This window comes from Schistocerca nitens, chromosome 12 (genome assembly GCF_023898315.1).
Source record: "Schistocerca nitens isolate TAMUIC-IGC-003100 chromosome 12, iqSchNite1.1, whole genome shotgun sequence".
Taxonomy (NCBI): domain Eukaryota; kingdom Metazoa; phylum Arthropoda; class Insecta; order Orthoptera; family Acrididae; genus Schistocerca; species Schistocerca nitens.
In genome coordinates this window covers 169728520-169751346 of record NC_064625.1, presented here as the reverse complement: position 1 = coordinate 169751346, position 22827 = coordinate 169728520, and the positions used below count along the sequence as shown (strand labels likewise).

At 40.3% G+C, this 22827-nt stretch overlaps 1 protein-coding gene across 2 annotated transcripts in view; it reads left to right on the top strand.

Annotated features, from left to right (window-relative positions):
• LOC126215028 (uncharacterized) overlaps positions 1–22827 on the top strand; it is a 132899-nt gene that overhangs the window by 39176 nt on the left and 70896 nt on the right. For both annotated transcript variants that reach the window (XM_049941655.1, XM_049941654.1), the window contains exon 5: positions 14548–14733. In XM_049941655.1, coding sequence (XP_049797612.1) covers positions 14548–14733 — 186 coding nt within the window. The remainder of the gene's footprint in view (positions 1–14547; positions 14734–22827) is intronic.

Here is a 22827-nt window from a genome sequence, read left to right as displayed (position 1 = left end):
GAGGGGACCATACAAGTCTGCTGATAATAATTCTAGGGTGTCCTCAGGTAATGTACTTCGCATTGGACCTCTACTAGTTCTGTTAGATACTTTGGCCCTTTGACAGACATCACACGACTTAATTCGTTCCTTTACCTTCTTACTGACACTACTAGCAATCACTACTACATTATTCAATTTATCCAAACATTTCTTTGGCCCACTATGCCCCAATGCTAAATGAAAATAGTCTATGACATCAGTATCAAACTGGTGTGGCCAACATACTCTCCATTCCTCAGTGACTAAATCTTTCCTCCTATATAAAATGCCTTTAAAGATTTTGTAATACTTCTTAATTTGAGGATACTGCACACTGTCAAAATTTACCTTCACAGATTTCCATGTCGGATCCTCATTCTGATGGTATCTCATGTTTTTACATATTTGCTCAATTTTCCTTTTTCCTGAAACCTCTTTCATATACCTTATCTGAAAAGTACCCTCTTCACCATTTTCATTGGGCGCTTCACTCATACCATTAGGCAATCGAGATAAAGCATCTGCCACATAATTCTCAGCACCCTTAACATAGCAAATCTCGTAATCAAATTGTTGCAGGTACAAAGCCCAACGAGTTAGCCTGCCATTAAGTAAACGACAATCTTTAAGAAAAGTTAGAGCTTTGTGGTCAGTATGTATGATGAGCTTATGGCCCCACAGATAATTCCTGAATTTCTTTAACCCCCATATAATGGCTAAAGCCTCCTTTTCCGATATAGTGTAGTTTCTCTCGTATTTTGTTAGAGTTCTACTTGCAAACGCGATAGTCCTGTGTTCAATTTCTTTGCCATCACAGATTTCTTGGAAAACTTCTATACCAATTCCATAAGCACTACTGTCAGTACTCATGTGGAAAGATTCTGACAGTATGGGGTGATGCAAAATATTGTCATTCAAAAGTTCACTTTTTAAATTTTCAAAATCTCTCATGCACCCTTCAGTCCACACAAAAGCACTATTTTTCTTAAGTAGATTATTCAGATGAGGACTATTAAAAACTTGCCCCTTGACGAATTTTATATAGAACCCACATAAACCTAAAAAGGCTTTCAACTGTTTTCTATTTCTAGGAGCTGGACACCCTGCTATTGCACTTAACTTTTCCGGGTCCTTTCCAATACCGGTTGTAGTAATAATGTGTCCCAGAAACTTTATTTCCAACTTCACAAATTCACATTTCTTCCACTTAAGTGTCATGCCCCCTGCATGTAGAGCAGCAAAAACTTTCTGCAATAATTCACAGTGCTCTTGCCATTCTTCAGTAGCAATTAGTAAATCATCTACATAAATGGTTCGCCGGGAACTCAATTCTCTCCCTAATACAAAGTCCAGTGCCCTAATAAATACTGCCACAGAAGTGCTAAGCCCAAATGGCACTACTTTATACTGATAGCATTTCCCGGTGAATAGAAAAGCGGTATATTTTCACGATTCTTTGCTCAATGGGATTTGCCAGTATCTGGCTGTCATGTCCAGACTGGTTAAGTACTTCACATTATAAAACTTTTGGAGCATTTCGTCCAGATTTTCAGGTCTGTCTATTTACTTCTTTACAATTTTGTTCAAAGTCCTGGCATCAATAACTACTCTTACTCCCCCATCCCTTTTATTCACGATGATAAGGGGACTATTATATTTGCTGCTACTCCGTTCGATTACACCCCATTCTATCATTTTATCTATTTCCACTTGAACAGCCTGCCTCTTTGATATGGGTATCGAAAACGGTCTTACAAAGAAAGGTTTATGCTCTGATGTCTCAATCTGGTATTCAAAGTTCTTAACTAGGCCAGGTTTGTCCAAAAATACGGTGCTATTACTTTCTAAAATGTCAAGCCATTCTGTTTTCTGATCAGGAGATATCTCTTTCAAATTTTCCACAATTTCTTTAAAATCATGCCCCTGCTTGTCACACTCGTCTATTAACCTCTTGACATGGTACACCTCATACATGTTTGTCAAACCATCATTCCCTTGGTTGATCTCCAACAATAAAGAATCAATTTCTGAATCGAACACCTTCCCATTTTCCTCAAATTTTAATTCCAAATTCATAGATGCATTATTAATTTTGATAACTTCCTGGCTACAATCAATAATAACCTTTTCTTTATCTAACCAATCTATACCCAGAATCATTTCAGTACTCAAATCTGGCACAACCAATAAATCGTGTTCAAACTTTTGTCCTTTTATACTAAATTCAACCAAAATCTGGTTCTTTACCGGCTTGCTAGTCTTGCCAGTAGCACCAACAATTTTTACACCCGTCACTGACATAATTACTAGCCCAGGCTTATCAGAAATGTGTTCGAAAAACGACTGGGAGATTGCACTTATCTGAGATCCAGTATCAAGAAGTACTTGCAATTTCACATTATATATTTCAACTGGTATTACAGTTTGTTTAACCGTCAAATGCTTTTCATCATTGTGATCTTCCCTAAGCAAATCCGGGTCGACGATAACATCGTCCCAAGATATGCTTTTAACATTCACATCACCTATATCTGGCGGTTTCTTTGGTTCGGGAGTTCAAAGTCATTAATCACTTGAACTCTTTGTAAAATAGACCCTGAGTCGTCAGGTGGCTCTTTCTTTCTTTGTTCAGTCTCAACATCTGGATTTTGTTTTGAAACTTTGTCAGTAGGTACAATATCGCAATTAGCTGTATTCCCATTATTTTCACTAGTACTGAAATACTCGTCATCTGAACTATCGTCCGAATCCGACCATTCTGGATCGCTTTCAGTTTCTAACATAAAAGCTTTTCTGATACAGGCACTAATTTCTCCCTCTGCATTTTCGTCAGGCTTTGATTTTAACTCAGTATCCTCTTTTGACAAAATGGCCTCACTATCAGCTTTACTCACATCCACTGTTACTTCATATTTAGTGTAATCCTCGTGGACTTCAATTACTTTTAGGTAATTACCTGCCCCTTCCCCACGGTGCCTTTCGGTAGCAGCTTGTACTGTTGGCGGATCGTTAACAGAAGGTACTTTCTCGTCGATGGTTAGGATTTCATCCTCCAATTCCTTCCTATCTTCAACCATTGTCCTATCGGCGGCACGTGTACTTTGCACGGTGCTATTTACTCTCTCCTCTTTAAATTCGGGCCACGTCACCTTATCGACGTCCTTATTATTTCCTTTTTCACTAATTAACTTCCTTGCCTCATACTCCTTTTTAAAATCCTCCCACTCACAGTGCTTAAGGCCCTTGTACAGATCGTCGATCTGCACACGCCAATCAGTTACTTCTGCTAATTCATTCTCGCCATTTACTTCATTGCTAACACTGCTAACCGCACCTCTCTGTGTATCCACTGTTACATCTACTATTTCCTTCGCCACGGAATTACCACTCGTAATGTATTCACCAGCTCTTACGGCAATGTTCGCACGTAATGCTGCCGCCTTGCTAGCGGCTTCTCTCTGAACAGCTGTTCTGTTAGGCTGGGCCGTTGCCCTCTGATGCTCCACTCGCCTGTTAACATGTATTGCTCTGTGCGGCGAAGATGACTCACCAGCGCTCGCACCTGACGCTTGTTCCGCAACAACACGTTGCGTCGTTCCATGCCTGTCTCTAACCTGTCTCATAACTTTACTGTCAGTCCTGTAACATTTCTTAAACCGGGGCGGGTATGTACTGTCCGCTTCCGTTTGGCCCGCAACGTTCGCGGAAATCAGTTTCCCGCATCGTTATTATTTTGCGCGGTGTAACCTCTACCGCGACCTAGATAACCTCCTCTTCCTCTGCCTCTACCCCTCTGTATCACGTTGACGCGAAACCCATCGCCGTCATTTCTCTCGTCATTATTGCGATTATTTCTGTTACCAAAATTCTGATAATTGGCACGACTTTCGCGCCAGTGGTCTTCGTCTTCGACCCTTTCGAGAAACGCTTGGAAGCTGCGATGATTGCTTCCCACGTATCTCTTCGAATCTTCTGGAAGCTTTTTATATAGCTCCCATATGATTTCAGAATCGGATCTTCTCCCTCTTAAATGTGTCAACTTTCAGTACCAATATTCGCAGAAATCTTTCAAAGAATTCCTGCCCCTGTTATCATGAAGCTTGGCCATGATAAACTCGCGCCACAAATGATCCTATTTTTGTTTGGACCAATATTCTTCCGTAAACTTTTGTTTAAATTCTTCGAACGTCATTTGTTCGGTATTCAAGTTAATTCCCCAGCGCTTAGTGTCACCTGCTAAGGCGCTAATTACTACGTTTATTTTCTCCTGACCAGGCAAGTTTTCAGGAAACATCCTCTCGCAATTTTTGATGAAATCTAACGGACGCCATCCGTTATGTTTCTTGGCGGGATCGAAGCGTTCCTCACCTTCCAATAGCTTCGTAAGTGGTGTGCCATTATAGACAACACCAGGCCTATCTTTAATTTTACTCTCAAGATCGAAAATTTTGCCTTGAATTTTCGATGTATTTTGTTCACACTTTTGTACACATCCGGTAACTTTTTCGCCTAAATCTCTTTCAGCGTCTGAAACTGCCTTTTCGAACTGTGATATTCCATGTTGGCATTCGTTTACGATCTCAGTTTTAAGACCGAAAACTTTTTCGTCTATTTTTGTTTCAACTAGAGGCCCTACTTTCTCTTGGATGTTGAGAATTTCAACATCAAATCTACTATTAATGTTGTCAATTTCCCCCTGCATAGTATCCATATTTTTATTAATTGTGTCAATTTCAAACTTCATAGTATTTACCACAGAGCTTAAATTACCCACTTTTTGTTCTACCTGTTCTATTTGTTTACTAATTTTAATTCCTTGTTCTTCGACCTGTGCTTTAAGCTGACCAACTTGTGTGATAACTTTTTCGCCTAAATTTCTTTCAGTATCTGATACTGCCTTTTTCAACTGTGTTTTAAGCTGATCATTCTGTGTTTTAAGCTGCTCGTCAACGTGTCTTTTAAACTGATCATTCTGTGTTTTGAGGTGCTCACTCTGTCCTGCAATTTGTTTGGTTAATTGTTCAAATAAATCGTTCATACTTAAAATTTTCACGCTGTTTTGTTCTACGAAATCGGAATGTTCCGATCCTACCTCAAAATTTTCTTTCGGTTCTTTCTTTATCTGTGGTGAATCAAACATCTCAGTGGATTCGTTCACATACGCACTATCATCTACAAAGTCATTTTCTACTTCCTGTTTTATTCCTTGCTGTGTTCTAGGCAATCTCGACATTTCAATCTGTTCGTTAACACGTTCGTGATATTGTATGTACGCCAACTGTCTTCCGCTAACGCCATCTGTTATCTGGCCGCGTAAACTCCTGTCATTGCCAGCCGCACTTTCCATTACGCTCGTCCCATCTACTGTGTCTACGTTCCTGTCCATACTGAACGCAAATTACACCCCACTACCATACCTGACGTTCACTGCTATTTATTTTACTAAATATTATTGCAATACGTGCCACTGAACATCCACTGTTCGGTATTCGCATTAATTTGTGACCGACAACAACTGGATGTCCTGTCACCGGGAGCCACTTGTAATGCTGCGGCGGTTGGCGGGCGGCGAGATGGCGAGGCACAGAGCACACATACAACCACAGCAATGGCTCTTGACGTATCGGCACTTTACTTCTTCTTAGCGTCGCAATACTTTTCCATTTAGTGCCTATGGAATTTTGCCATGCTGTAAGGGCGTTGGAACGGCATATCCGAGGCTCAATGAAACTGCGTCTTCCTGGAGAGCCTCCTCGATCCAGAACGTGTTGCTCAGACCAATGCCCAACTCCGACTACTCTGCTGAGCCCGTTATGCCGTGCAGCGCCCGTGTGTATTTTCCCGCACTCGTGCCATCCACCTTTTACCGCTCCCATACAGACAGGGTATTCACCCGAGGTTTTGCATTCTACATATTCTAATACATTGCCTACGTATGGACCAGATGCACAATTACAATTTTAACATCTTACAACAGTCTCAACATTTGTTACACTTCAATTCTATTACAATATTGCTTGAAATTTGACATAAACATTAAAATTCACATTGAAATTTGTTTACAGTTTTCTTAACACAATAACATAAAACCAAAAGGAAATGAAATCAGAACATTGATTACACTAATTTATGGAAAAATCAGATGGAAAATTATTATATGTACAATAGTACAGCATTGTTGTTGTTACACCTTATATTCACATACTATATTAATGACCATGCGAACAATATTAATAGTAAGATCAGACTTTTTGCAGATGATGCACTGATCTATAACAAAGATTTATCTCAAAGAAGCTGCATGAATATTCAATCAGGTCTTAAGATTTCAAAATTGTGCAGAGATTGGCAACTTGAATGAATTTTTCACTCTGCAGACTCGGTTCTGCCAATTTTGCAGGAGAGCTTCTGTGAAGTTTGGAAGGTAGGATGCGAGGTACTGACAGAAGTCAAGCTGTGAGGACGGGTCGTGAGTCGTGCTTGGGTAGCTCAGATGGTAGAGCACTTGCCCACAAAAGGCAAAGGTCCCAAGTTAAAGTCTTGGTCTGGCACACAGATTTAATCCGCCAGGAAGTTTTGGTTGGCAACTTGCTTTAAATGTTCAAAAATGTAAAATTATGCACTTCACAAAATGGAAAAAAATGTGACTACGATGTCAGTGAGGCAGTGTTGGAATCGGCCAACTCCTACAAATAACTGGATGTAGCACTTTATAGGGATACAAGATGGAATGATCACATAGGTTCAGTATTGGCTAAAGCAGGTTTATTGGTAGAATATTGGGGAAGTGCAATCAGTCTACAAATGAGATTGCTTACAACTCACTTACACGACACATTCTACAATATTGCTCACATTTGTGGGACTCATATGAAATAGGACTAACATGAGATAATAAACATGCACACAGAAAGGCAGCTCAAATGGTCACAGGTTTGTTTGGCCCATAGGAGAGTGTTACATTGTGCTGAAGAAAATGAACTGGCAGACTCCTGAAGATAGACTTAAACTATCCCAATAAGAGTCTACTAATGAAGTTTCAAGAGCAGGCCTTAAATGATTATTCTATGAATACACTACAACCTGCTACATTTCTCTTGCATGGGGATCACGCAGACAAGATCAGAATAATTATTGCATGCACAAGGGCATTTCACGCAAGAAAGAAACCCTAATAGCTCGTACAGTGGGACGTACCCTCTGCCACGCACTTCACGGGTGGATTGTAGAGTATGGATGTAGATGTGTATGAAATTCTTCATAACAGAAGGTTTAACACTGACCAAAATTCGTTAGCAATATTTAAATGTGTAAAGCGGGTCTTCAGCTTCAGAGTCCACCATGAAGAAATGGATGGCTGAGTTTAACCCCTTAACAAACTTTTTTTTTCCAAGTTGCATTCCAAAAGAGAATATTTTTTTTATTAATGAAAAACATCCTATGATGAATGACATTACAAATAGGTTTATAAACGTAACTTTTAAAGCTCAAAATAATGGGTTACCAAATTTTGAAGATCACCAATAATGAATCCTAAAGATGCTCTCGCACTGGACTTTTACGATGAAGTCATTTTTTAGTTTCTTTGTAGTTGTGGAGTCTAACCGTGTACTTCACAGTGGTTTCCTGAGAACATAAATCTTGGAGGAGCTGGCTGGAGTACAGTGGGTGTATTCATCTGTACCACTGGTGAGCACCCGTCACTCAACTGACAAAATATCCTCACTTTGTCTCTAGTGAAATAACATCACATCCTTTTTCCCTTTCTCAGTTGCTAAATTCAATGTCAAACTCAAGATCATTATAGCCATACTTTTTTGAAAACATTGCCCGGATAACAATACAGGAGAGAGTCTGAAAACACACGTTTTGTTGTAGATCGTCCAAAGCTGCGTACAGTAAAGACGATATCTAGTGGAAACCGACTCAAACTAAACACGACAATCGGGCTACAAATTTAGTACCGGATGCGCTGTAGTGGTTGTAAACTGAACTATCAGTGCCGAAATGGATATAAGCGGTGGTTTTGTGTTTTCAAAGATCTGTTTTTAAGTTGTCAGAGTATTCTTGGAATTTTAAGTTTCTGTTGTAATAATAAAAACAAGATAACTACAGGTTTTATATTAAGGGGTTAATGTGGCTGTGAAATCATCAAAGATTGAAAAAGTGCAACAAAGTGCACGGTAATGATTTTGGAAGATGAAGCTGCTTGAAACTGCTAATGCTCTAGTGATATCAAAGGGATCTGTTGGTCAAATTATGCACCAGGAATTGAACACGAGAGAGCTTTGCACTTGACACGTGCCACATTCGCTCACTGCAGATCGTAAACGCATTTGCGTACACTTTTCAAAAAGTACGTGGTGCATTTTAAGAAAAACAGAAGTGACTTTTTGTGTTAGTAAGTGACAGTGGATGAAACCTGGATTCACCACTACACAGCAGAATCTGAACAGCAGTTTGTGTATTGGATAGAAGCTGGTCCTTTGGCTCCATAGAAGGCAAGGATGGTGCCAGGAGTGGGGAAGATCATGGCATTGGTGTTTTGGGATGCAAAAGGAATTTTGTTGTTTGACAATCTTTAAAAAGATAAAACCGTAACTGACGAATTCTGCTCTCAACTTCTAATGGAACCTGTCCTCAAAAGTGTCTCGGCAATGGGGAAATTGAGGGATTTGCACCACAAAGTGCTGGAACATCCACCCTATTCCCCAGAATTGGCTCCCTCGGACTTACATTTATTCTCAAAGCTGAACAAATTCCTCACCGGTCAGCATTTGTAGCTGTAGGTGGGTACTTTGAACATTTTTGCAGGAACACTACAGGGAGAGGATAATGGCACTGGAACACCACTGGATGAAGTGTATTGATATTGGAGGATATTATGCTGGAAAAAATAAAACTTCTTTGAAAGCATAAATTGTCGTCTTCACCGTCAGACCGAGAACTTTTTAGACCGCCTATCATTAGGGTGTCCCTTATTTTCAGATTTCAATGTTTGTGAGTGCTTACCCTCCAGTATGGTTTGAATGACTCTAAAACATGCCTGTACAAAATGTGAGGAACACGATCTTTCACGTTGTTCGCAGATCTCGTGTTGACATCACCGTAACTCATCAGTATGTGTGAGTGCAAAGCAGTCAGTTGCTTATTTGTTACCAATCCTGTCACATGCTGCTCATCTGGGTCACTTCTCCTTAAAAGATTTGAAATCGTATAAAAGGTTAGATTCCTCGATTTCAAAAGCAGCTATAAGTAAATTTAGTCATAATTTGTGGTATTTATCAGAAAAGGTGTCTCTTGTATTGCTCTTTGACAATTAAGTAGATGGTCAAACCAAAATCAAAATGGAAGCCAATCTGGAAAGAGAGTCTCTAGAAATGGGAAAATTTGTTTTTTAGGAGAACTGTATGGGTCATTATAAAGTAACATTAAAAATTATTTCGAGTACGATTTATTAATTTTTTTTAATTCGTTAATTTACGTTTCATAATTCAATCTCATCTTTGCTCCAGAGAAAATAATCAGCCAACTTCGTGTCAGGGAAGAGCAGAGAACCAATCTCCTGATTATGGACACTAGTTTTATTGAAGAACACTCATCAACACGGAAGAACACCTCTTCATATTTAGACACTAAAAGGATAGTGATGAAGTTAAAAGCCGTTAATGACTAAGCTGAAAGGTGTGTTAAATTAATGCAAGATTTTTACAGCATATTGACCATAGGTGAGGAGCAAAAGAACTTAGTAATGCTTTTTGTTCAAGAGCACCGTAGACTGTATTCGGATTGCAAGAAAGAAGCACCGAAAAGAATATATTTTCAAGAATACTAAATGCATCCTAAAAAGCAAAGAGATATTTCTTTTTTTTATGCAGTCATAAATAACTTTTATACTGACTAAAATTAGAAAGCCAGATTCCTAGTATTAAAATTCATCGCTCCAGTCGGCACAGATTAATGTCATCCTATTGAGATGAAATGTTTTTTTGGAGTAAATCTAATGAAGCAGAAAACATTTAAGTGGCAAGCATAAAAGTTTTCATAAATAATTGTTTTGGGGCAAAATAAGAGACAACCTAAACCCTCGTATCTCTGTCGTGCAACTATGTACAGTCAACTTACCATTCAAAGTAGGGACTGTCATTATTTCCCAGTGCGAGCAGTAGAAGTGATTGTGGAAAATGCTTTTGTGATTGAAACTGTGTGCCCGACCGAGACTCGAACTCGCAGTATCCTTTCTTTCAGGAGTGCTAGTTCTGCAAGTTTCGCAGGAGAGCTTCTGTAAAGTTTGGAAGGTAGGAGACGAGATACTGGCAGAAGTAAAGCTGTGAGACCGGGCGTGAGTCGTGCTTCGGTAGCTCAGACAGTAGAGCACTTGCCCGCGAAAGGCAGAGGTCCCAAGTTCGAGTCTCGGTCGGGCACACAGTTTTAATCTGCCAGGAAGTTTCATATAAGCGCACACTCCGCTGCAGAGTGAAAATATCATTCTGGAAACATCCCCCAGGCTGTGGCTAAGCCATGTCTCCGCAGTATCCTTTCTTTCAGGAGTGCTAGTTCTGCAAGTTTCGCAGGAGAGCTTCTGTAAAGTTTGGAAGGTAGGAGACGAGATACTGGCAGAAGTAAAACTGTGAGACCGGGCGTGAGTCGTGCTTCGGTAGCTCAGACGGTAGAGCACTTGCCCGCGAAAGGCAGAGGTCCCGAGTTCGAGTCTCGGTCGGGCACACAGTTTTAATCTGCCAGGAAGTTTCATATAAGCGCACACTCCACTGCAGAGTGAAAATCTCATTCTGGCTTTTGTGATTATTTGCTGTTTCTGTCATTGCATTTATTTTGATGAGAAGGAGAAAGGATTAACAGTGCTGATCTAGAAGGAGACAGAATGTGTAAGGAGAATGTTGAAGTCAAGTAAGTAAGTGGGAAGTGTGCATACAACAGGAGGAGGAATACTCTGCAAGGTGATGACCGAGCATAAAGGAAGGAACTCGGTGCGTGAGGTAAAAGGTAAAGTTCCTCATTCGGGCCTTCTTTTTTTCCCATCAGTGTTCTGACCGGTTTGATGCGTACTGCCACCAACTCCTTTAATGCACCAGTGTTTGCATCTGAGAGTAGCATTTGCATCAAATGTCCCCACTTATTTGCTCTGTCCCCTTCAACAGTTGTTACACTTTGCAGCACCCTCTAGTACCGTGCAAGTTAACCTCTGATGTCTTAACAGATGTCCTGTCACCCTGTCCCTTCCAGTGTTTCCCACATATTCCTTTCCTTGCTGACTACAGAGAACCCAGCCTCATTACTTACCGTGTCAGTCCACCTCGTTTTCAGCATTCTTCTGTGGCTCCACATCCCAAATGCTTCTGTTCTGATTTTCCCAGTCTGTCTCTTACTGCCATACAATGCTGTGCTGCAAACATACATTCTTGGAAATTTCTTTTTCAAATTAAGACCTATGTTTGATACAAGTAGACTTCTGCTGGCCAGAAATGCCCTTTTTGCCAGTGCGAGTCTTCTTTTCTGTCCTCATTGCTCCATCTGTCACGTATTATTTTGCTGCCTAGGTAGCATAATTTCTTAACTTCATCTACTTCACGATTACCAATTATTAGGTTAACTTTCTTGCTAAAATTCCCATTTCTGCTGTTTCTCATTACTTTCGTCTTTCTTCAGTTTACTCTTAATCCGTACTGAATACTCATTATATTGTTCATTTCATTCGACAGATCTTGTACAGGGTGGCGATTCTTCTGGAAAACCTTGAATTCTCAGAGCACTACGTTTTACCTTGACAAATCGAGGAAATTTCAGCAAATGTCATAAAATCTTGGGGCAAATCACAAATTTTAAAATATTTAATAGTTCAAAGTGTGTTAATCACATGAAATTACTTATATTTAAAAATTGTGGTGAAACTACTGCTTATGGCTGGTATGTAGCTCAGCTGAGAGGAAAGAACGGTCATTATTGAGGTATGCTGCCCCCCCCCCCTCCCCCCCCACCGCCCCTCCCCCACCGCTTTCCTACACTCCCTCCACTCACCATTAATTTCATTAATTTATCAGGAGGTTCTGGACACCATTTTTCTCCTCACACCTGGAATTCCCAGGGATTTTTAAACATTTTGTCCAAGTCTGAGTAGCCACCCTGCTATAATTCTTCTTCACTTTCACTGAATGTATCAATGTCATCAGCAAATCTTAAATTGATGGCCTTTCACCTTGAATTTTAATCCCACTCTTGAACCTTTCTTTTATTCCTGTCACGGCATCTTCAGCACGTAGACTGAACAGCGGGGGTGAGACACTACGTCCCTGACTTACACCCTTTTTAATCTGTGCTCTTTGTTCTTGGTCTTCCACTCTTATTGTTTCACCTCGGTTCTTGTACATACTGTACACTAATGAATCAAAACACCTAGTTTACCTGCTTAATAGCTCGTTTGTCCCTCTTCGGAGTGAAATACATCACCGATTCTGTGTATCGGGGGTCTGGCAGTTTGTTGGCAGGTTTGTCGAGGTATGTGGCATTAGATGCCTAAACACAGGTCGTGTAATTTGTGTAAATAATGTGCCACTGATATTTTTTTGTGTACGCTGTGATGGCACCCGATAACCCAGATGTCTCAGAGATATCAACATGAGTTCACTATCTTGCTCCTGTTGGGAGTTAGTAAGCTCTACACTTTACAATAACAGAAATTCTTCTACAGAATAGAAGCTGTCAAAGAGAAACTTTCTCAGTTTGTTTTCAAATTTTACTTTGCTGTCTGTCAGACATTTTATATCACTAGGTATGTGATCAAAAATTGTTGTTTTAGCATTGTGCACTCCTTTTTGTGCTAAAGACAACCTTAATGTGGAGTGACGAATGTAATTTTTCCTTCTGGTATTGTAATTATATACATCATTCTTCGTTTTGATCTGTAGTGGATTATTTATTTACAACAAACATCACGAGGGAATAAATATACTGTGAATCAGTAGTCAGAAGGACCGAGTCCTTGAACAGATGTCTACAAGACGATTGTGGGTGAGCACAACATATTCTTAAAGCGTGTTTTTGCCCAGTGAAGATTTCATTCCTGTCTCGGACGTCAATTGTGTCCCAGTTGCAGCATACGTGATATCGAGGGCCAGTTACGGCAGTTGTCGCCCAGTTTGCCTCGAGAGTGGATACGACTGCTTTATGACACCCGTCCCAAATGAAGCAGTGCTCGCATCTGTGCCGGAGGCGGTGCATTTCTTACTAATAAGGGGGTTCACACTGTCGAGTTTGACTCGATTTTGTAATCGCCGAAATAACTTCAAACACCCTCTCGAGCTGTGAAGTTTCGTTTCATCTTCCCTTCCAGATGCTGCACTGCTTCTGTCAGACTATGTATTATCTGCAGTCAGAACGTTAAGTAGTTGCTTGCAATTACCTTTTTGATAATTTTACTGAATATGTATTATTTATTCTTGCATTATGACATTTTCTGCATATGTGATGATGCCCACACTACGGATCTGTGGAAGAAAAAGTGTATGTCATGTAAGCACATCACATTAATATGTTACTTTTTTTTCGTATTCTCAAGCTAGCAATTATGAAAAGCAAAAAGAGATACATTTCAATTTTGATTGGCTTTGAATGTGTTCTGGTAGAGCTCAGAATAATAGCCACACGTTTTTTAATAGGTGCCCATACAACTGTTAAGGGGGGTGAAACATCAGATCATTCATAACAATTCTGCATCTCCTCATTATTGTACAGATTTACAGTAATACAGCAATACTGTATACACAATTTCAAATGTAACATTATTAAATCTGAAAAGTGTACGACACGAAAACAAAAAAAAAAAAAAATACACCAAATATAAAAAAGAAAACACAAATATAGTGCACTTATCTGGGAAAGACTCGTTAAACAACCCACCGTGACAACTTTCATTAAAGCAGACACACATCGAGGAATACTACTTCGTCACATATGACTGAATTTGCTATTAATGATGCTATGCATTTTGCTATTAGTCAGATGTCAACTCGAAAAGCTAAACAGTGGGGAGAGGGAATAAAAAAAATTGTACAAATCTAGGTGTGCTGTTGTAATGTACATTAAAAACCTTAGAACATTTATTTAATTATTTTTATATCTGTTGCCATTTCAGTGGCATTGTTTCAGAATCAAACTGAATTTTTCTCGAGGTGGTGTTTCGTCCCCATAATGGGTGCACGGGCACAAATAAAAAAGTATCTGTTAATTTGTTCTCTGCTATAATATATTCAAAGCTAATTAAAATTGATGTGCATCCTTTGTGTAGGTTTACCTGATAGTTGTTTGAACAGCTCAGCAATGTGATTTTTTTCTTTTAGAGTTCATTGTATACACTCAGAAATTTGGAACATTCATTCACAGTTGTTCATGTCTATATTAACTGCTTGTATTATTCTATTTCTCTTACAGAACTCAGTATACTGTTTGTAAATTTTCAGTCACATAATAATTCTGGCAGTTGAGAGTAAGTTGTGTTGCTCTGTTAAACAGGAACATAGTCCCTCTGCTGGTGAAGTGTGCTGACACCCTGGAATACCTGCAGCTGAATACGTACGACGTTGTAGACGGAGAAGATTTGGAAGCATTCAGGGCACTGGGACGGCTTCACAACTTGCGAGAACTTATCTTCGATATGATACACAAACAGATACCGCACGTAATTCCTGTGCCATTTATGTAAGTCCTCTTTCCATCCTATTGGAAATAAGAGTGAATTCTGTGAGACTGTTTTTGTCAACTGTGTAAAATGTCGTGTGTTCTCACGTACATCTAGGACCGGCCATTAAAACTGCAACAGCAGCAAGTATAGCGAGTAATGGCGTTCTGCTCATTGTGCGCATACACTGAGGTGACTAGAGTTGTACGGTACCTTCCGATATCGTGTCAGATCTCTTTCTGTCCGGCGTAGTGTCACAACCCGCTGTGGCACAGACGACAAGTCGTCGAAAGTCCCCTGCGGAAATATCGAGCCGCGGTGTCGCTATCCGTTCGTAATTGCAAAAGTGTTTCCGGTGCCTCGATTGTGTCCCGAACGTGTTCGGTGGGATTTGTGTCGGTCAATCTGAGTGGCCAGATCCATTTCTCGAATTGTCCAGGATGTTCTTCAAACCAATTGCGAACAGTTGTGGCCCGGGGATGTGACACAGCTGTTTGGGAACGTGAAGTCCGCGAATGCCTGCAGACGGTCTCAGAGTGGCCGAACGTAAACATTTCCAGTCAATGATCGGCTCACTTGGACCGGAGGACCCTATCCGTTCCCTGTAAACGTGGCCCACACCAATTTGGAGCCACTACCAGCCTGCACAGTAAATTCTTGACAAATTAGTTTCACGGTTCTGTGGGATCTGTACCACACTCGAACACTAGCATCGTGACTCTTGCCCACTGAAATTAGCAGTCATCTGACCGGGCCACAGTTTTCTCGTCGTCTAGGGTCCAAACGACACGACCGCGAGCCCGGGAGAGGCGCTGCAGACGGTTTCGGGCTGTTAGCGAAGCCACTCGCGTCGGTCGTCTGCTACGGTAGCCCGATAACACCAGATTTCGCCACAATGTGTGAACAGGTATGTTCACCGCACGTGCGACATTGATTTCTGCTGTTATTTTCGCAGTATCGCTTGTCTCGTCGCATTGAAAACTCGATGCGAAAGCTGCTGCGCTCGGTCGTCGTGTGAAGGCCGTCGACCACTGTGCTGTCTGTAGACAGAGGTGATTAATGAAATGTGGTATTCTTGGCTCACTTTTGACACCGTGTATCTCAAAATATTGAATTATCTAACAATTTCCGAAATAGACTGCCCCGTACATCTAGTTCCAGCTACCATTCCACATTCTGTGTCTGTTTGTTAATTCCTGTCAAGTCGACCTAACCTTATCGGAAACCTCTTCACACGAGTACAAATGATGGCTCTGCCAATGCACTGCCCTTTCATACTTTGTGTACACAATACAACCACCATTTGTATATGTGCGTATCGCTACCCCGTGACTTTCGTCCCCCCAGTGTACATTACGGTAACAACAATACATTATTAAATTTGTAGGCACTCTGTGAGTATACAGAGTGCGAGAATTACCATATTTACTCGTGGCGATAACATATTAGACCTTCTGGTGACAAACGTACCCGAACTATTTGAAAAAGTTAACGCAGAACAGGGAATCGCCGATCATAAAGCGGTTACTGCATCGATGATTTCAGCCGTAAATAGAAATATTAAAAAAGGTAGGAACATTTTTCTGTTTAGCAAAAGTGACAAAAAGCAGATTACAGAGTACCTGACAGCTCAACACAAAAGTTTTGTCTCGAGTACAGATAGTGTTGAGGATCAGTGGACAAAGTTCAAAACCATCGTACAATATGCGTTAGATGAGTATGTGCCGAGCAAAATCGTAAGAGATGGAAAAGAGCCACCGTGGTACAACAACCGAGTTAGAAAACTGCTGCGGAAGCAAAGGGAACTTCACAGCAAACATAAACATAGCCAAAGCCTTGCAGACAAACAAAAATTCCGCGAAGCGAAATGTAGTGTGAGGAGGGCTATGCGAGAGGCGTTCAATGAATTTGAAAGTAAAGTTCTATGTACTGACTTGGCAGAAAATCCTTAGAAATTTTGGTCTTATGTCAAAGCGGTAGGTGGATCAAAACAAAATGTCCAGACACTCTGTGACCAAAATGGTACTGAAACAGAGGATGACAGACTAAAGGCCGAAATACTAAATGTCTTGAAACTTCCTGGCAGATTAAAACTGTGTGCCCGACCGAGACTCGAACTCGGGACCTTTGCCTTTCGCGGGCAAGTGCTCTACCATCTGAGCTACCGAAGCACGACTCACGCCCGGTACTCACAGCTTTACTTCTGCCAATATCTCGTCTCCTACGTTCCAAACTTCCCGAGTTCGAGTCTCGGTCAGGCACACAGTTTTAATCTGCCAGGAAGTTTCATATCAGCGCACACTCCGCTGCAGAGTGAAAATCTCATTCTGGGCTGAATGTCTTTTTCCAAAGCTGTTGCACAGAGGAATACTGCACTGTAGTTCCTTCTCTAGATTGTCACACAGATGACAAAATGGTAGATATCGAAATAGACGACAGAGGGATAGAGAAACAGTTAAAATTGCTCAAAAGTCGAAAGGCCGCTGGACCTGATGGGATACCAGTTCGATTTTACACAGAGTACGTGAAGGAACTTGCCCCCCTTCTTGCAGCGGTGTACCGTAGGTCTCTAGAAGAGCGTAGCGTTCCAAAGGATTGGAAAAGGGCACAGGTCATCCCCGTTTTCAAGAAGGGACGTCGAATAGATGTGCAGAACTATTGACCTATATCTCTAACACGTATTATGTTGGAACACGTATTACGTTCGTGGTATAATGACTTTTCTGGAGACTAGAAATCTACTCTGTAGGAATCAGCATGGGTTTCGAAAAAGACGGTCATGTGAAACCCAGCTCGCACTATTCGTCCACGAGACTCAGAGGGCCATAGACACGGGTTCACAGGTAGATGTTGTGTTTCTTGACTTCCGCAAGGCGTTTGATACAGTTCCCGACAGTCGTTTAATGAACAAAGTAAGAGCATATCGACTGTCAGACCAATTGTGTGATTGGATTGAAGAGTTCCTAGATAACAGAACGCAGCATGTCATTCTCAATGGAGAGAAGTCTTCTGAAGTAAGAGTGATTTCAGGTGTGCCGCAGGGGAGTGTCATAGGACTGTTGCTATTCACAACATACATAAATGGCCTTGTGGATGACATCGGAAGTTCACTGAGGCTTTTTGCAGATGATGCTGTGGTGTATCGAGAGGTTGTAACAATGGAAAATTGTACTGAAATGCAGGATGATCTGCAGCGAATTGACGCATGGTGCAGGGAATGGCAATTGAATCTCAAGGTAGACAAGTGTAATGTGCTGCGAATACATAGAAAGATAGATACCTTATCATTTAGCTACAAAATAGCAGGTCAGCAACTGGAAGCAGTTAATTCCATAAATTATCTGGGAGTACGCATTAGGAGTGATTTAAAATGGAATGATCATATAAAGTTGATCATCGGTAAAGCAGATGCCAGACTGAGATTCATTGGAAGAATCCTAAGGAAATGCAATCCGAAAACAAAGGAAGTAGATTACAGTACGCTTGTTCGCCCACTGCTTAAATACTGCTCAGCAGCGTGGGATCTGTACCAGATAGGGTTGATAGAAGAGATAGAGAAGATCCAACGGAGAGCAGCGCGCTTCGTTACGGGATCATTTAGTAATCGCGAAAGCGTTACGGAGATGATAGATAAACTCCAGTGGAAGACTCTGCAGGAGAGACGCTCAGTAGCTCGGTACGGGCTTTTGTTAAAGTTTCGAGAACATACCTTCACTGAGGAGTCAAACAGTATATTGCTCCCTCCTACATATTTCTTGCGAAGAGACCATGAGGATAAAATCAGAGAGATTAGAGTCCACACAGAAGCATACCGCCATCCTTCTTTCCACGAACAATACGAGACTGGAATAGAAGGGAAAACCGATAGAGGTACTCAGGGTACCCTCCGCCACACACCGTCAGGTGGCTTGCGGAGTATGGATGTAGATGTGGATGTAGAATCTACTTGAATCCAAGCCACACTTTCTTTGTGATTTTTGCTATCGAAAAAACTGCCTGCAGCTTAGAATCAAGTGTAAAGTAAGCGGAAGTTCTGAAAAATGTTGGTAGGTGCCGCCACAACTGACTTCTGCTGTCAATTATATGTAGCGCTACACAGGCATGCTTTGCAGGCACAAAGATAAATACTGGTGCCAAAACCTCTGCGTCAGTAAATAAATTAAAAGAAAAGATAAAAGAATGTAAACATTATGCTTGTATTCTTTCGTGTTTGCTGCTGTCTCATTTAAATTCTCTCTGCCTAATAAACTACGAAACTAGAGTGAGACAACAGCAAATGCGGAAGAATATACATATCACGTCATGTTTATATTCGTATTATTCTTATGCTGAATAGTGATGCAGTCAGAAATGAAGCACGACAACTGACTAGTTTTTTCAACCTAAGATGACTCTAATTTCTGTGCAGAATGTAATGTACTAAAGGGGCGTCTGCAGAGATTTTCAGACGGAGAAAAATTTTCGCTAAACTCTCGTTCAGAACATCTTCTATCATACACAGTCTATCATTATCAAAGAAAGCAGCAGTGTAAGTAATAACAAATAGCAGTCACTTGCCATTGTTTCTCTAATGAGACAATTCCTTTTATTTTTTATTGTAAGCTGTGGTAGTGCACACAAAAGAAGCCGTGCCACGAGCGGCAACTGGTCGTTAACACTCAGTATCAGAATGCGACAAACAATGCGTGACACAGTACAATAATGCATTTTCAGCTTAGAGTGATGTAAATATCTATAACAAAGAGAATGGCACTTACCAGATCAAAGCAAAATAAGCAATCGATTGAATCCAGACGAAGCATGTGAAAAAGGAAGGGTACCCGTATAAATACAGATGGAGCACCTGACGCATAGCAGTGGCTACCTGGTAAAGTTGAACTGCTAAGCTTACGACTCGAACTAAACTATTGTAGCTGTATCTTCATCCATTCGACCTAAATCGTGTCTCATGTTACAATGAACCAACTTTGTTTCGATTTGGAGGTGCGGTCTAAAACATCCCTCTCCCCTTGAATTTCAAGTCTCAAATTTCAGGTGCGGCTTAGATTCAGGAATTTTTTTTTTCCCTTGATTTCGAGTCTCATTTTTCAGGTGTGGCTTAGATTCGAGTAAATACGGTAGTATGCGGTGCTGCCACATCTTCCTGTGGCAGTTGCTCTTAGTCGGCTGGGCACTGAGTGAAACCAAATTTGGGTGATTGAGACAGATAAATCATTTCACACTACTTCACCCGTGCTGAATACAGTGTAGGAAAACTGTTGGCATTCAGAACAGCTTCCAGTCATTTCGGAATGAATAAATACAGGTCCTGTATGGTTTTGAGGGAATCTTATACCATTCTTCCTTCAAAATAGTGGCAAATTCAGGTAATGGTCACAGAGACAAATGACAATCGTGCACCCTCCTTTCCAAACTTGCTCACAAGGGCTTCATAATATTGAGGTCTACTGACTGGTGGCAAAGGACGATGCGTCCCCTTCGGGAGCAAATATCGTACTGTGGGATATACCTGATTGGTCAAAATGGTCACATAATCGTTGGCAGTAATGCTACCTTGCAGGAAACTCCTCGAAGCCCACGGAATGCTGCGATACGGCTGCCCAAACTGTCAGTCGTATGCCACTCTCGGAATGTAAATTTAATCAGATGTTGGAAACAGTGTGAAAAGTGACACATCTGACCAAATGATATTCTTGCATTGCTCCACATACACAGTTTGATCATCACATTTTCCTGTTGTGTACATTTGTATAACTGATCAATGATTTTGGAGTTCCCCTTCACCCTGCAAGTCCCCGGTTACGGATTGACGGAGTTCCCTTTTTACCGGTTTGGTGCTGACGGCATTTGTGAGTGCGACATTTGGTTCTGCAGTGACTTTTTCAACTGTTGGCCCATTATTTTTCATCACAATTCACTGCAATGACTCTTCACGATCACTCGATGCTGACTTTTGTCCGCATCGTGACTAAGCTGCGTCTGTAAGGTAGTAGTTTGTGGACTATAACATTTCTGAAATAGACTGTCATGACCAGAACACAGTGGAACACTATTGGAATGAGTAAGAATGTTGATTTTGCTCCGTCCAACATCACTAATTTCTCTGGTTTTGGTTGTTGAGGAAGAACGGACAGCTGGCCCTGCTGACATGCTTGCCCACTCTTCTTTACAATTCCTTAGTTATGGAAGCTGTGCAGAGCATATAATACTGACAGGCTGCTCTGCAAGCAAAGTTAAACAATTGAAAATCTAGGATAGAATAATGGCAATGTTATGAAAAGGTTAGTTGCTACTCACCGTATAATGGAGATGCTGAGTCCCAGATAGGCACGACAAAAAGACTGTCAAACGGCTAAGCTTTTGGCGGAAAAGGCTTTCGTCAGAATTAGACAGTGTACATAATACACTGAATGAAACGCTACTCTCACATATGTGTGACCTCAGTCTTGTTTTGACTGTCTTTTTCTTGTGTCTATTTGTGCCTCAACATCTCCACTATATGGTAACAATCTATTCTTTTCATAATAATGCATTTTTATAATAATGTCATTATTCCATCTAGGGTTTTTCATTGTTTGAGCTTAGCATGTCTTTGATTTGTTTCAGCATATCTGAAGATACTCATAGTTTGAACAAAACAAGTGATCATTCAAAAGACACATGTGGCAATGGACTGAAATAAAATATTTTATTTGGAGTTCAATGTTTTTTGATTTATCTTCACTTGACGTGTCTGGCTTTCATTGTTTTACATAATAATCCTCTTAATAAAGGTAGGCTTACCTGGATACGAAAATCAGCAAATAAATCCTGGTTTTGGTACTCACAAGGACAACTCCCCAGTGGTGACCTCAACTTTTTGAAACTATCTATATGGAGGTGTAGGTCGAGGTCCCACGTATCACACACACCCTTCAGCCACGCACCCTGATGGGCCCTCACTTGCGAGTAATCGACAAAAAAAATTTTTGGAAATTTACCTTAGCTTTAAAAATAGTAACATTAATCAGACTGTTGCCATGACGTAATGGTTGTCATGCAGTCTACACACACTGAAGGCTGTGGATGTGACCCTCGTCAGGTGGCATGAGACTTTTTATTTTTTAATACTTATTGAAATGACTTGGATCGTTATTCTAATTCAATTAACTGGTTTGAATGTAATTTTTCTATTTCTATTCCATTGTCACACTATTTTAGTCAAAATATTAACTGTTTCAGTTGCTGTCATTTCTTCTTCCTGTTATTCTTTTTCCACTTGGAACCTTAGTACATGTGAATTACATTATTTTTATCATAAAATTTAAATGTTTGAAAATTCTGATGAAAGATTAAATAATCTATTCCTAATGACTGTGCAGAAGTGTCAAAATTATATTTTTCATTACAGGATGTGTATTTTTTGGATGCCATCATATAAACATTGAAAATAAAAATTCTTATTGCACTATGCACAAAATAATACAGATGAAGATTTAAGCGAAAGAAGGGATTATGAGTAAAACAAAATTCCAGCAAAATGAGGAATAAAAATAATGAATGCAATAACGTGGACAAAAATATAAGATGATAATAGGGAAGAAGTTAAATTGAAATCAATAAATAACAATAATGCTATTCACATGTACAAAGGTTCAAAGTGGAAAAAAGAATAAGAGGAGGAAGAAATGAGAGCAATTGAAACAGTTCATTAAAATGACATGACAAAAGTCTAGGGAAAATATTGAACAAGATAACTTAATAGAAATAACAATCAAAGATTAAAAAATAAAAAATATTCACACCATGTGACAAGATTCAAACCCACAACCTTCCACCTGTGTAGACTGCATGATAAACATTATGCTATGGCAACAATCTGATATATGTTACTGTTTTTAAAGCTAAAGCAAATTTCAAAAAAATTGTTTTTGTCAATTACTCGCAAATGAGGACCGACGAGGATGAATGGCTGCAGTATGTGTGTAATACCTTGGACCTAAACCTATATACGAAATAGACAGTTTCAGAAAATCAATCTCTGATGCAGTTCTTCCAGCCATCAAAATAAACCTCAAAAAAGCTGTCATTTACAGACAGCTATACTAAGCATAATTGATGAATTCACAAAATAC